Below are 15,059 nucleotides of genomic sequence, written 5' to 3' on the forward strand. Positions count from 1 at the left end.
AATCAGCAGGCAACAAGAAATGACCAAGTGGGCCAAAATGTGTCCCCTAGACCATGATTGTTTGCCACATTTGATTTTGAGCATTCTAGTGGTAACTTGGTCCACTTCTAGTGTAAACACAAGTTTGAAGTACAAGAAGCTTCAACACACACAACAGTGATGGTTAAAGAGGAAAGAAAAAAACATTTCCCTTCTTACCTGCATGCATTCATTTTTGCCCATGACGCCCGCCAGCTGCAGGTAACATTTAACCTGTTGCCTGATCTTCTGGAAGCAGTCCACGACTGGCACCGTTGGTATGGTGTGAATGCGACTCAGGATGTCGAGAGAAACATTCACCAGACCCTGGAGGAGAGATTCTTTAATGTTTTCCCATTCTCTCCTGGAAACAGAACTAAAGCTTTCCTTACCTGTTTGCGTGCAATCTTGCCGTACTGAATGATGGCTGAAGCCGAGGCGTGAACGCCAAGCATGGCGTTGTTGTTGTTGGGATCATGCTGTGTGTTCGTCTCATACGCCGTCACGATGGCTGTGTGAGGACAAAACAAAAATGTTTTTTGCAAATGTATAAATTTACAAGAAAAAGATAACGTTCATTCATCATTACATTTTGACATTCATCCTTATGATTGTGTAAAGATCTTTACATTTGACATCATACTGTGATTAACTGCACAAAGACAACACACTATGAGAATTGGTCACCGCAAATGTGCTTTGAATACACTTCACCTCTCAGTAAAACTTGTTATTTATTTTTTTGTTAACAGGATTTTTTCCTTTAAATTTTTTTAATCACTCATTTTAAATGCGATTATGAAGATTCACATTTACATTGATTAACTTTGACACAGTTTTTATAGCTAAATTCAAGTTAAATACTGGACTTTTAAAATCTACTTTAATTCTGTTTTAAATAAAATTAAAGACCAACCTCAACATAACAAAGTTATCCTTTCCTTCAAACTGATTGAGTGGATTTTAAGTTTTCATGAACAAAATACACAGTGCCTCATACCGTTTACAGCCATTAACAATTACACCATCCCATGTTGCCCAAAGCAAAGATCTTGCTCAAAAGTTGCTATATGAACCACGTTGAAGTAGAAAAGCAACATGCAATTAAAGTCTGCAGTTGCAGCGTGTAATTCTTTGCAAATTTGGATGTTGAAGTTACCAAATATGAACTAAATAATCTAGAGTTTATCCTTCAGTTTCGCTTTCCCAGATCATCTCTTCGTACTGATACAAATCCTTCTTATCTTATGGTTTTAGGAGTTTCATATCTTCTCTCTTTTGATAAACTTGTGGATGTGTTTAAAGTGAGGCTCTTCTGTTTTTCTGCTTTATACGGAGATAATGAGTATTGAGGAGCATGTTCTTGAAGTGCATCAGAAGTACACTGGTTCACTTTCTCCAAACTTTTTATGTATAAATAAAGTAGTTCTTTGGTAAAGAGCTGCAGGGCAAGAACTGTCATCTGTTCAGAACATCATAGCGGGAATTGGAGCACAAGTTGCTTGAGACATCACATTTTGCAGAGGCTGCCTCTCTGAATGGTTTCAAAGTCACCACAGGGGAGAAAGAGAGAACGAGAGAGAGAGAGCAGAGCACCTAGTAAAGGTAGTTGAGTGTGTGCGTCACAGTGGGTGTGTAACATCCTGCAGGGAGAATGAGTGCTTAAGCTAGCTGACATTTGAAATGTACAGACACTGAGAGAGGGTTCTGCTTTCATGGCATTTAAAAAACATGATCCTGGAACTAGACTTGAACTAACTGGATCTCTTTGAGTGCCTTAATAATACTTTTGTAAGCACTAAACAACGCTGGCGATTCAAGTATGAGCCTGGCTCTTCTAGCATGTCTCAAACCTTGATAGTGATGCTGGCGCCACATGAATATGCTGCTCCAGTGGGACAAATCATCAGACACAATGGGCAACCGGTTCCTCCAGGTTTTCACCACTGTCTTCATATCGTGGAGGCTGGTGTTACGTCCGAGGTTGGCTTGCTGGAGCCCGGCGTTGATCTGCGCTGCTTCCTGTAACTCTATGATTTGTTGTGCAGCCTGAAAGGAAATGATAATAATTACAACTGGACATCCTGTTAACCACTGTGCTACTAATCATCGTTTCAAACACATGTGAAGCCATTTTACCGAAACTACTGGAAATGTAAAGAATATAAAGAAAAGACGAGGCAAAACTTGAAAACATTTCACAAGAGTGATGCGACTAAAAACTAGAAAAGGAGGATCATCTGTGGTTTAATAAGAAGACTCTGAAACAATTTCAACAAATATATTATCTGCCTATTCACTCAAACTCATCTTAGAACTACTGAGAAATGTTCTCTAAATAGACTTTGTTCTCATATCAATCTAAAACCCTCTTCACTCCAGCGAAGAGAGTAATGAACAAAAAAATAAGCTCGTCCTTCAAACCCATTCTTTGAGCTTTATTGATTGGCTCAAAGCTGCTTTGTGAACAGATAATCAATCATCCGAAATATAACTACTCATCAATCAATATTAGCGCTGCGCCTCTTAATCGATAATGTGGCTGATAATGCATTGATCGTCAGTCACCACGGAGAGCGAAGATCTGATGATAGCTTGATCCCAACGGCATTAGAGTCGGCTTCTGTCGGCGGCGTCTGGGCGACATGTGGAGTCATGAAAGTGAGATATAAAGTTTGGAATGGAGATTTACAACATGCAGCCGAGCGGTGAAGGGAAATAAATAGCTTGTTTTCCCTCGACTGGGGTAAATAATTGGACCGCATACGTGCGCGCATACACAGTAACGCGATTCAAAAAGCCATTTTAAAAAGATAAATACGGTGAATCATGGTTTGCTGATGACTTAACCCTAAATCAAATCTATGAGAACGAAATAAATTAGGGATTATATATATTAAATGCAGTTTTTTTTACCCGTTATTATAGGATGACTGCCCATTTCTAACCTTCATTCTGAGCGCGCCATTCATCATGTAAATGTAACTCTGCTTAAGGTATTTAATCACATGATATCTGATGGCAGGGACGTAATTACAGCCATGCAGGACTCGCTCGTCTTCTTCTTTTCCATTCTCACGTTGTCCACCAATGTGTTTCATCAACACGTTTCTACCTTCATTTATCCCTTTCAGATCCAACTCCCTTAGACTCCCCCCTTTTTTATCCCCATCATTCTCTTTTGTCTCTTCGCCCGTCTATTGCTGTGGATCATTTTATAAATGCAGAGAGGGACGAAGAAGCAGGTCGTGATCAGCAGGAATTCCTTTCAATTCATTAAAAAAAGAAATAGAAAAATCAACTCAAGTTGTGAATATACTTGCCGTACAACTCTGCATTTAACTGGCACTGCAGGTAGAATATGTGTTTGAACAATATTATTGCAGGAGAATAATAGCATCGAGTTGGGACGACCACATGCTAACCGAGGACGGCTCTCACAGTGGTCACCGACTTTGATACTCGTCCTTGGGAATTCAATACAACCAGAACCTTTTGAGGAAACTTTTCTCTGTTTTTCTAAAACTTTTTTATGAATACAATGCTCGGCGTATTTTTATTTTATGGTCATATATATATATATATATATATATATTTTTAATGGGCCGCAAAATACTGCTCCATCATATTTCCAGGCAGTTTTAACAAAAGTGTTTAACCCTTGTGTTGTCTCTGGTCAACAACCTCCCTGGCTTCCATAAATACATAGCACATTTTGTTTTTGGGGCTTCGGGTCACCTTGACCTCGAGATTGCACAACGATTTAAAAGGTTTTATTGGAGCTTAAAAATCGTTTCGTTAGAGTTTATAATAATTTGCTTTAAAAAGTTTAATTATATTTTAAAAATGTTGTTATTTCAGGGTCAAGGTGACCCGAATGCCAAAAAACTAGTCAACACAAGAAGTAAACATGTAATAACAGTTTAAATGAGAAAAGGGACAAAAGTCAAAATCTAAATAACAAAAGCAGTATTTAAATATCTTTGCTTATGATTGGAACATTTTTGTCTTCACTGTCCCTCAGAAAAAAATGACCTCCATCCTAGTGAATGTAATGACAATAAAACGATTACTGAATCCTTGAACAAAGGATTAGAGCAATCTCAATTTCTGCAGCCAAGTTTATTCCATCCAAAGAAGTTTAAGGAGACCAGTTGGCAGTCAGTGAACATTGAATTTGGTCTTTTAAATCAAATATTAACAGGCACCAAATTCAATTCAAATTCAGCACCAAAACTAAATTAAAAAAAAAAAAACACAAATTTTCTAATAGTGTAAAGTTTCCCTTGACAGTTTTAAAAAATAATGCATTTCCATGATGACATTTAAAATAAAGAACAAAAATGTTTCCTTTAGTTTTTAGAATTGTCAAGTATATTATTTAAACAGAAGTTCTAAATAAATGATACACAAGTGTATTTTCCCTTCTCAACAGATATTCGACATCCCTTACAGTATGCAACACTGACCTGCAGCAGAGGAGTGTGCACGTGAGACACGATGTGAGGCAACCTTCGCCACTCTCGGATGGCGAGGCTGGAAGCCATCTCCACCAGGCGTTCTATGTAGTTGAGTTGCTGCTCCTCAGGGTGGCAGATGGCCAGGTAGCCCCTGTGCATGCTCACCTTCCAGGCCATCTCCTTGGGGCAGCTCAGCTCCACCTAAAAATACATAGTTAAATGGAGAAAAGTGGAGCCACAGCTTTTGAAAAACTTATTTACAAAGACTACGGCTGGTTGTGAATTGAACATTTTAAATGATTTGTACAGATACTTTCACTTTGAAACCAATATTATACGAAAGGAAATGAGAAAAGGAAGTTTTATATTTATTTTGGCTTTAGGAAATTTCACACCAAACTGTTCTCTTACAGAAAAAATAAACAACAAATAATTTCCAATATTATACATATACACAGCATTTGGTCAAAGGAAGTAAAAAACATTTTTTTTATTATTTTAATTTGTCTCTTAGAAAATGGAATAAGTCTAATTGTCATTGTTATCCAGATACTACTGTATATCTGAGCTGCAAAAATGCTTCCGTTAGCAATATTAAACCTTGTCTTCACGATTAACGTATGGGTAATGAAAGGCGAAGCATTTTTCAATATCCAGTGTTACCAAATTATTTTCGGCTGGTGCCACAAAAGAACCAAAGTTCAGTAACCAGCACGAAAAAACACCTTTATAAAGAATCATTTATATTATTTTGATGTCCTTAATGTACACTTCCAAGACCATAGAATCCATACAAAGTCGCTTCCACCCATGTACTTGCACATTGTAGTGTAGTGAACTAGTAACATAAAACTAACAAAATGATTCCTCAATTTATCAGACGTAGTAAAATACATGAACGAGCCAAATGTAAAAAAATAACATCATATTTTGCCAATGAAAGCATAGCAGAAATATTAAGTGGTCGTTATTTTGCTGAAAGGAACCCAAACGTAATAACTTACTAGTTAAATGTCATGAACTGGTTTAACAGTAAATGTACAGTATATGTTGTAGCTGTTAGAAATTATTTCTCCATATACAGTGCTCGACAGCCTGCTTTGACAGCCCATTAAAAAAATCTTTCAATAAGCCAGTTAAAGGAAGTGGACAAGCAACATAAAAGAAGTCAAGTAAAGTCATAAGAGTGCACCTGTGTTGGGAATACCACACTCTAAGAGAATTCAGCGATACCAACGTATAGTGGGTGATGCTTGATGAATATCCCCAAGGCAAGGCTGCCCTTATCAAGAACTCGCTTTAATTGAAAGCAGGGACATTTGGACTTTGGCTCTGAGTCGCTGTAAGGTGTGAGCGGCGGAAAACAGAGCTCCTCTCTTCTACCATAAAACAAATCACCTCCCAGCAGATGCCAGGGTAATTATTCTCTAATGCAGCTGCTGTAAATACTAGACGCTAACTACAGATACACAGTGAGCGAAGGAAGAGAAATAATACCCAAAAATACGTTGAGAATTCTTTTTAAAAGCGAGAGGAGCTTCTGACAAAAAAGAGAAACGAAGAAGAAGCTGAAGAAGGAAGGGAAAAAAGGTGATAAAGCAGAGTTGGTGCTGCCATCGAGACAATTTAATTAGGTGTCACCGTAGGACAGAGTGGTTCAATGGATTAGCTCCAAGTCTCCTTGAGAGAGCAAAGCAGGAGTATTTGTTATATGTCAGGTACTATCACACACTTGCCACCCATCCACACTTTGTTTTAGGAAACATAAAGCCAATAAATTAAACGACTGAACAGTTGACCCATCACTACAGAATAAACCATAAATCCTGGGAAAACCGAGATTTAAGGTAAAAATAAACCTGATAGAAATACAAAACTGCAAATTTCTTTTGGTTATTTCAAATATTTACCAATTCTTCAAATTGATTGAAAATTCGAATCTTCAAACATGTCAACCGTGTCTCTTATCCCATGAAGGCATGATAGTGGGAAGCTCGAGATTTCTAATCTTGTCATTCCAATTTAACCTCAGTTAAACCAAGACTAACTCATTTTAGTGTCAGAGTTGCTTCCTGGAAGCCAGACATCCTAGTACAAGTCAATAATTTCTCTGGTCACAGATCATAATTTCCACCCCATCTGCACTTCCACATTTACCCTCATTTTTCTAGATGACTGCTCCCAAAAAGTATCCACACCGTTACTGTCCATCCTGCCTCTTTCACATGTACTAATCCAGACCCACTTCAATAATTCTTCTCTTAAATAGATTAGTTTAAATCTAGCAAATATCCAGATTTGGCATCGGTGTTGATCGTGCATGTGTTTATGATCAACAGTCTGTACACAATCACAATATGGAATTAAGAGCCTTACCGGCACCAGAGCCTCTTTCATTGCAGCCCAGTTTGAAACTCTCCAAGCACATTCCAGCACGAGATAAGGGTTGGAGTGGCCTTTAGATTGGCCATATTCCGTCAAAGGCTCCCACTGGTTCAGTTCCTTCGAACAGCTGCACATAGGAAAAGTAAAAATATTTAATGGAAAGAAAATGTTTTAGAGTACATTATATTATAAAAAGGAGAAAAAGACTGCAAAGTTAGCACTAAAGTATTAGTTTAATTCTCTATTGTTTTATCGTTTATAATATTACCGTATCCAGTGGTCCTCCCAGAGCTGATATTCTGGGAATATGGCTGGAGAGACATTATTTCTCTCATGTTCTTTGCGAGCCTTCTCCATCGCTTTCTCATAACTTTCCTGGGCCTGGAAAGAAACATTTTGATATAATTGTCTTTCTAAACTCACAAAAGTGAACACACGGGTGTATAACCTGCTGCCCCACCTGTTCAAAGAAGCCATGTTGTTCATAGGCAATGGCAGTAGCAGTCTCGGGGAACTTGCATCTCTTTTGCCACAGGCCGGCCCACATATCCTCCTCTTGGAGCAGAGAGTACAGCTCTGCGAGAGAGTCCAGAATCTCCTGCTGAGGCGGAGTGATGCTCTCTTGCTCGTAGACCTCGGTGCTCTGCTTGGGTTTGCTGTGCAGACTCAGACCTTTCTCAAAGGCCTGCTGCTCCAGCATGAGAGTTGATCGCAGCCAGAGGTTGTGTGTCTTGCCCAAGTACTTCAGAACACAAGGCCGAATGGGAATGGGTGGGACACACTGAGACATGGACTCCACAAAACAGTTGAGGGCACTCGGCTGACAGTCTCTTTGGGCCTGATGGCTGCCGCTGCACAAAAAGGGGCTTATTTCTCCAGACAGGGCCTGAGAGGCGGAAGAACACATCATCATAAATTAGCTTTAGCAGCGCCGCCGTTGGCTACTGACAACACTTACAGTACATGAACAGTGTTAAACAATAGATATTGAAGAGAAGAAACAGGACAGATCATGCCACACGAAAAGGCCAATACCAGGAAAATAAATATGATAAACCCCATGCCCCGAAAAGCAAATATTCAGTTATTTAAATAAAAGTTTGTTGAAATGAAAACAGGTTAGACATGACATGCATAAAATTAAATTGAGAATACAGCTGTAGATGCACTAATTAAGTTAAGTTAAGCAGTGTTTGTTTGTGTATGATGATAAATAGATGGCTAAAAGTGGAAATATTGACTGGACTTGGAATATTAAGCTTGTATAAATAAAACAACCAGTTTATTTTTTTAACAATTGACTCACCAGAATTATGTTTCCACATGAAGTCATTTACAGCAGTGGAATGCACTTGAATATCATTTTGTGAAATTACTTCAATACATGATTAATATTTTATATTCTTATAGATTTATTTGTATTTATTTATATTTACAATGAGTTGCTGATACAATTCCTCCGATTGATCTGTGTGCACCTAATATCATGTTTGCATTTGGTTCCTCTGTCGGCTGCTTGGTTTGGGGACTGGAAACCTAATTTCCCAAAGGAATTTTCACAAAGATAAAAATCCATTTTTCTATGAAATACATTTGTCAAGTTGCAGATTACTGAAAACCACATACCACTAAAACCAATTGATAAGATGCCATAGTGACAGAGGAATGCATTAACAAGTGCTTCACCACTTGTAACAGTATTTCCTTTAATACAATTTAAAAATGACATAACTGCAATTGTCATTTACATCAGCGAGCAGCATACATATACTATTGTTAGCAATAGATTGATATATTTTATACTCACATGTTGCTGGCGATCTGAGAGAATCTTCCAAAGACGTGGAAACAGTTGAACCCAGGTCTTCTCTGCCAATGGTGTTGATATGTGGCATAGCTGTACCAGAGCGTTCAGCAGAGCTCCAGTCTTCCACAAAAAAACAGTTTCCGATTTAACTTCATATTTGATATATCTAATAATGTGTTCTATGTGGGAAGATGTTCGGGAAAGGATCCTCACCTTCACCTCTCGAAGAGAATCAAGAAACTTGTCGTGCCGGTTGGTGAGCATGTGCAGTTGGTTGCCTGCATCTCTTTCAGCCTGATCCTTCGTCTTGGTGATGGATGTCTGGTCACCAGGAGCCAACTCGATGTCAATCTCCACATCCTGCAAGAAAACAGGGAAAATTGAGAATTAGATTAATTCATGAGATACATGCTTGCAAAACCTGTGACGGTAGCTTGTGTGGGGCGAGTGTCTCACCTCCTCCTTGGTGTCGCTGCTCTCACGTTCACGCGGCTCCTGCTTCACATGAGTTGCCATAGCGAAGGCAGCGCGGTCATGGCTGTCAGCCAGGTTGATGACATTTGTAATAGACGGCAGCATGGACCCCTGGCAGCTTGTGCCAATTATGGTGTTGCGCTCACAAACAGCTAGAAGCAACTAATAAGCATACAACACAGAAAAAGACAGAGTGAGTTTCCTTGGAGAAGACTTAAAACATTGTATCAATGCTTATGTTTTGACACATCATTTAAGTACCTCTGTGCATTGTTTGATCCAGAAGTGGCTGCCCATGGCTTCCCAGTTTTGCGAACAGCAGATATAAAGGAGACGCTCATAGACACGGCGCTTCATAGAAGTATCAAACACTTCGAAAAACTTGGCTCTGATGAGCGGCTGAGTGCAGCGGAGTCCTGAGAGAAAGGCTGGCTCTAACTTTGAAGTGATGTCACTTCCCGAAAGACTCTCATCCCTGCATAATGACAGTGGTGAAATGGATTAGACAAAGCTAAATGTTTTGCACACAGTGCTGCACACTTAAACATGTTACAAAAAGCTGCAGTCAGGAACTGCAAAGCTCCTTATATTTTTCCACACTGCTACTAACAGGTGATTTCATTGATAAACTTCAACACAAGGGAGGCACCAATTAGCGCATCACCTTTACTTATGATGCCAAAAAATTGCTACAATACTGTATTTAAATTCCATGTCCACGTTGAAACGTCAAAAGTGATTGACAGCTGTGACTGGGCGACAAAGCATAACTTTGATAATTTTACAACATTTATTTGAAACTCAACATTGCATTTTAAGTTTGATTGATGCGTGTGTGTGCGTGCGTGTTGGGGGTAATACCAAGCAATAAAGAGGGAACACTGTGTGCGTGTGTGTATATATATATATATATAAAAATGTAAAGATTTTGTCGCAGATGAATGATGGGGTTCTTGTTGGTATAAACGACATAGCAGATGGAAAATGGAGGAGGGAATAAAAAGGAAAAATGACAACGAAGGCTAGCCCAGCTGCATATTGCACCCATTTACACAACTGTGATGGTACATCGGTCGGGCACAGCTGTTTTATATCCCCATTATCATTACTTGCGCTCTATCATAGTTTTACTGCAATTTTTAAAAAAGTCTTTTGACATGTGCAGCAGATGGGGTGGCTCGGCCAAAGCACTTTGTCTGACTAAACCTGTATATGTGACAGAGCAGAAAGACAAACGGAGCCATGGCTTGGTGAATAGGAAGAAAAGGGCACCGGCTTTCTTTGGAACCGCTGGGTGTCTCATCCTGGGGTGGCAAGTTTGTAGCCTCTAAAATCCATCCCAATTTATATGCATTGTTCTTATTTTTTTTGTTTCCCCTCCATATATGAAGGCCGTAATCATTTTTAAGAAGCTGTAGAATATGAAGTAACCTGCAGGGTATACATTCCCACTCCTCCCTGACTCAAGTGTAAATGTCACTACCCTGCCTCAACCTCAACCTCCCTCCTGCTGCGAGATGGATCCAAGGGCAAGACGGCGTCTGTCGGCACGGCCATTTGGCCATGTGATGAATGGCGGTAATTACCTGTAGACATAATTAACGAGGTCCAAGAACTGGGCGTTTAACTCAAGTTCATCTGGGAAACGCTTCTCCATGTAGGTCATCATCTTCACCAGCAGGATGGACTTCTCGCGCAGATTCGGCATCTACAAGATGAAGAGGTATTAGATATTGAACAAAGGATCATTTTCAGAAACGAGGCTTAACCAAATCTGTAAAAATGTGCCACCAAATATATATGCAGAAGTATTAGCTTGATTGACATAAAGAAAATAATAATAAGAATCTTACCTGATTGGCAGCCATACGAGAATTGTTTTTCACCCACTCCTCCACAATCTTGACAACTGCACGCAGGATTTTGGGGTCGGGCGACTTCTCTATCAGTGAGGTGAGGACCTGGATAAGGGTCTTCTTCATGTCCATGCTCATGACTGACAGCCTGGTCTTGACAAGGTCCAGGCTCAGTATCACCAGCTCACTGGTTGCTATGACGACAGAAAATCTACTGTCAAAAGCTGAACTCCATGTCAAGTCTGCGGCAGTCGAATTATTGACTAAATTAAGGGATATGACAAACAACTTTATTTCTTTCATTAAAGGTGAACTAAAATCCAGAGTTTCTGGTGACACTTTTGTCTTAAATTAAACATTACATTAAAAAATATTAATGTGGCTTTATACTTGAAAAATCAATAAATAATTGTTTTGAGAAAACCTGTATTTATCATTAAGGCCAAGCAGCAGATCGACACGTCTTAATCATACCTGTGCTGTTCTCTGTAGTTCCGGGGTTAGCCGTTTGAGGACTCAAATGTTCCCGAACCATCTTCTGTAATGAGCGCATAAACACTGAGATGAGGCGGTCGATGTAGTTGGCGTTGTAGCTGCACGCTGATTTTAGAATCATTAGAGTCCCTGAAAATAGAAAAGAAAATGAGGAAAGAAAGAATAAAAACTGATCAAACAGACATTTTCCTTCACTCTGGTATAAAGCACCAAAGGTTCAACCAAAAAGGAGTTTAGAATTTTTTCCTTCCAGAGCATTGTCAGAATAAGGTACAAGCTTAAGAGCAATGACGTTGCCGGGCAGCTTTCACATTATTTTGTCAATTTGCATTAAAATGAATGCACAATAATACCAATAAGTGTTGGACCCGACTAAAAAACAAATGACATTCAGTCTCAAAAACTGATTTGTTTGACATGAAGACAGATGTAACATTAACCTATTTAAACTAGTAAATACTGAGTTTAACAAAAGCTCTTCAGATAGAGTCAATGTCAAAGCAGTTTTTCAAAGACGCTGCTGTATTTTACCCTTTCTATATAGCTCATACTTGACTTCAAAGAAAGAATGATAAATCAGAGAGCCGAGTATCTTACCAAAGAGCTGTGTAGGGTTTGTGTTGCTTGTGGCTTTTTCATAGCTTGTGAGTCCCTCATAGATGACCTTGCCCACAGCTGCATACAGACACTCCAGCTCCTCGTACTTTGAAGCCACGTTTGACGTGCCTTGTAGGGAAAAAAAACAGAGTATATAATACAAAGACATAAATATTATGCTGATTATTAGATGTTTTTACTACAACTAACATTTACTAACATTATCATTATTCATTAAAAATAAGAGACAAAGCATTTGTTTTACATGTTTAAACATGCATGTTTTACAAATCCCCTTCGTGTATGAAAATAAATCATGCAGCTTACTTGATTCAGTTGGGAAGATGCTCATTAGGCGGGAGAGCAGGGAGTGGACTGCACGCAGGACTTTAGTGTTGCCACAGGTCATGCAAGCAGCAATGCCTCTCTGCAGGGGTTTGAGGTGGGCCAGGATAGCAGGGGACTGTAGAACAGTCAACAGAAAGCTCAGGATCTCCAACCCAGTGCAGATGTTCGAGATGTTGGCCTGAGCTGGTTGTTCCTGAAAGAATAGACGAGATATTGTTAATTTAAACGCCACATATATAACACTTTCAATCACTTTCAAAGTTAGAATGTTTTTCAGACTGCCTTTTTAAAATCGATACACTGGCTCTGGACCGTTTTCTGTGAAAACGCCCCTAAGTGATTGCTTCTTAACCAAAGATCAATGTCTGACGCGAGGCCCTCGATTGTGTCTAAATTGCAAACACGGTTTACAAAGATGGCAAGGCCAATAGGATAATCCAGGGCAGATGCAGGCCTCTAATGGCAGCTAATGAACAAGGTGACTTCCTGTGATAAGGATTCTGCTACTCCCTGTATTAACAAGGATGTCTTCCTCCAGAAGTTGATTTGAGCCTCTCGCGCTAATGTCTTGAATCGGCGACATGGAGATAAAGTAGAAGGACAAAGGTTAACCCATTCAGGTCGATGTTGATTACTCTAGTAATGCACAGCCCAACTGGTGTTTGAGTATCTGCACAAGGCCTATAGAGAGCAGTGTTTGTCCAGGCAGCATCAAGGGAACTGAGGGCCAGGTTGGATTTCCTCCAGTGTGGATGTGTTGGAAAAGACAAAGCGGCAGCTGATGCAGTGATCCTCAAAAAAAAGCAGAACAAGACAATTGCCACCACACGGTGATAACCTTGTCGGAACAGTGGTGCAGAATCGGCCCAGAGAGATGAGCCCAGGCAGAAAGAAACAGCAGATAAGAGAAGAGAGAGAGAGATAGAGAAGAAAGGGGATATGAAGCTACAAAGAAAGAAAGAAGACAGAAGAGGGTGGTTGCTGGTAGTCTTTCGCTCAAACCAGACACAGTGAGAGATATAGAAGGCACATGGGTGGATGTAAGGATGAAGAGATGGGGGGGTTAAAAGACAATGGACTAGCCAATTCCGATTGACTGCCGTTATCTCCCCAATGTCATTATTTTGTCATTATGGCAGTTGGCGTCTCACTTGGTGTATAACCGATAACAGACAAAGGAGTCGTAGTGTTTGAACAAACCAAGGCGGCTCTTTAATGTGGGGAAGGGAGACTCAGAGGGCAGAGGGCAGCGAAACATTTGTCATGGCTATCTATTCTATTTTATCATTGCAATTCCATTCAGTAATATACAACAATTCTTTTAGTTGATGTCAGAATTTTAGTTCCTAATTTAAAGTCCCCAATAGATTTACCTTTCTTTTTGGAATATAACATCCTCTCAAAACCACAACAGTTGTCGTAGTTATGTATAATAACAAATTAACAAAGCAATTTTTTTTTATTATATATATATATATATATATATATATACACACTACATTTTCTTGTACCTCTCAAAGGTTTTTCTTTTAACAATAGGACTAAAGGTCGACATTCCCTTTTGAATTTTGCTTCACGACAGCGAACACAAACTATTCATTGGCCTTTATAAAAGTGACCTCGGCTCGATAGAAATAGACAGACTGACAGGGTATGCAAGGTGTTACAGTGTGGAAGGAAAACGATTTGTGTGAAGAAATGTCTACTTTATCTTGAAGTTGTGCAACATACTGTAAGATTAATACGTTAATTCTAATATTTAATGATGAGTCAAGGGCTCAAGAATCACAAGAAAATCTATGAAGATTAAATGAAATTGAATAACATGCACAAGAGTACGTAGACCTTTAAGTGACATGAAAAAAGAAAAAAAGGAAGGTTTTCTCTTTCAGGCAAGAAGGTTTTACCTTAGGACGAGAAACATGTCCTGACATTTATTACCTGTCCAGGTGAGGAGAACACTGTGCTGCACAAACTCAGCCATAATAAATAGAATGTTGATTGTTAGGCGTTCTTTTACAGAGATGCTGTAATTTCACGTCTACAGATCTAGATCAGACCTAGACGTGTGTGTGTGTGCGGAGTGTTTCTAATGGATCAAATTATTGTGATCGATGATCGACTCATCATTCTGGGCTGACATTCTCGCCCTGACGTGAAAGTATCTCTTCCGGACGAGAAACCCTTCCACACTTCATGTGCCTTTAAGGGGCTCCGTAGGACAGTGCACAACATCAACATAAAAAAATATAATAACAATATTCTTACCACGGTCATGAGAAGCTTGTCAAACCACTGGAGTTTGAGTTCAGCACGGGGCCACATGTCAGGTTTTAGCGCCGTTCTCATCAAGTTAACACAGCGACGAGACAACAACTCTCCTGGAGATCCAGCCACGGTTGTACTGTCATTGACCTACACCGAAGGGAGAAAAAATTTACAAAGGAAAGAATGGATGCACAAAGTGGCAATACCACTTTTATATTATACTTTATATTTTAAATGTATTAAGTATCCAGAAAAGGAATTAAAATTATTAATATTTTTTCCAAGTTCTTGCATAGCAAGACAGCATTTCTAGCCATTTCTACTCAACCCTTGTGTTATCTCCGAGTCAAG

At 39.4% G+C, this 15,059-nt stretch overlaps 1 protein-coding gene across 2 annotated transcripts in view; it reads right to left on the reverse strand.

Annotated features, from left to right (window-relative positions):
• trrap (transformation/transcription domain-associated protein) overlaps positions 1 to 15,059 on the reverse strand; it is a 67,408-nt gene that overhangs the window by 25,310 nt on the left and 27,039 nt on the right. For both annotated transcript variants that reach the window (XM_087785019.1, XM_087785018.1), the window contains 17 exons: positions 14,709 to 14,855; positions 12,420 to 12,633; positions 12,093 to 12,221; positions 11,475 to 11,624; positions 10,998 to 11,194; positions 10,731 to 10,852; positions 9,406 to 9,619; positions 9,127 to 9,306; positions 8,884 to 9,030; positions 8,671 to 8,790; positions 7,324 to 7,749; positions 7,132 to 7,244; positions 6,855 to 6,990; positions 4,488 to 4,679; positions 1,872 to 2,067; positions 411 to 529; positions 199 to 345 (listed from right to left, as the gene is read on the reverse strand). In XM_087785019.1, the coding sequence (XP_087641145.1) occupies positions 199 to 345; positions 411 to 529; positions 1,872 to 2,067; positions 4,488 to 4,679; positions 6,855 to 6,990; positions 7,132 to 7,244; positions 7,324 to 7,749; positions 8,671 to 8,790; positions 8,884 to 9,030; positions 9,127 to 9,306; positions 9,406 to 9,619; positions 10,731 to 10,852; positions 10,998 to 11,194; positions 11,475 to 11,624; positions 12,093 to 12,221; positions 12,420 to 12,633; positions 14,709 to 14,855 (2,949 nt within the window). The remainder of the gene's footprint in view (positions 1 to 198; positions 346 to 410; positions 530 to 1,871; positions 2,068 to 4,487; positions 4,680 to 6,854; positions 6,991 to 7,131; positions 7,245 to 7,323; positions 7,750 to 8,670; positions 8,791 to 8,883; positions 9,031 to 9,126; positions 9,307 to 9,405; positions 9,620 to 10,730; positions 10,853 to 10,997; positions 11,195 to 11,474; positions 11,625 to 12,092; positions 12,222 to 12,419; positions 12,634 to 14,708; positions 14,856 to 15,059) is intronic.

The sequence above is a fragment of the Callionymus lyra genome, chromosome 2, assembly GCF_982586985.1.
Source record: "Callionymus lyra chromosome 2, fCalLyr1.hap1.1, whole genome shotgun sequence".
Taxonomy (NCBI): Eukaryota; Metazoa; Chordata; class Actinopteri; order Syngnathiformes; family Callionymidae; genus Callionymus; species Callionymus lyra.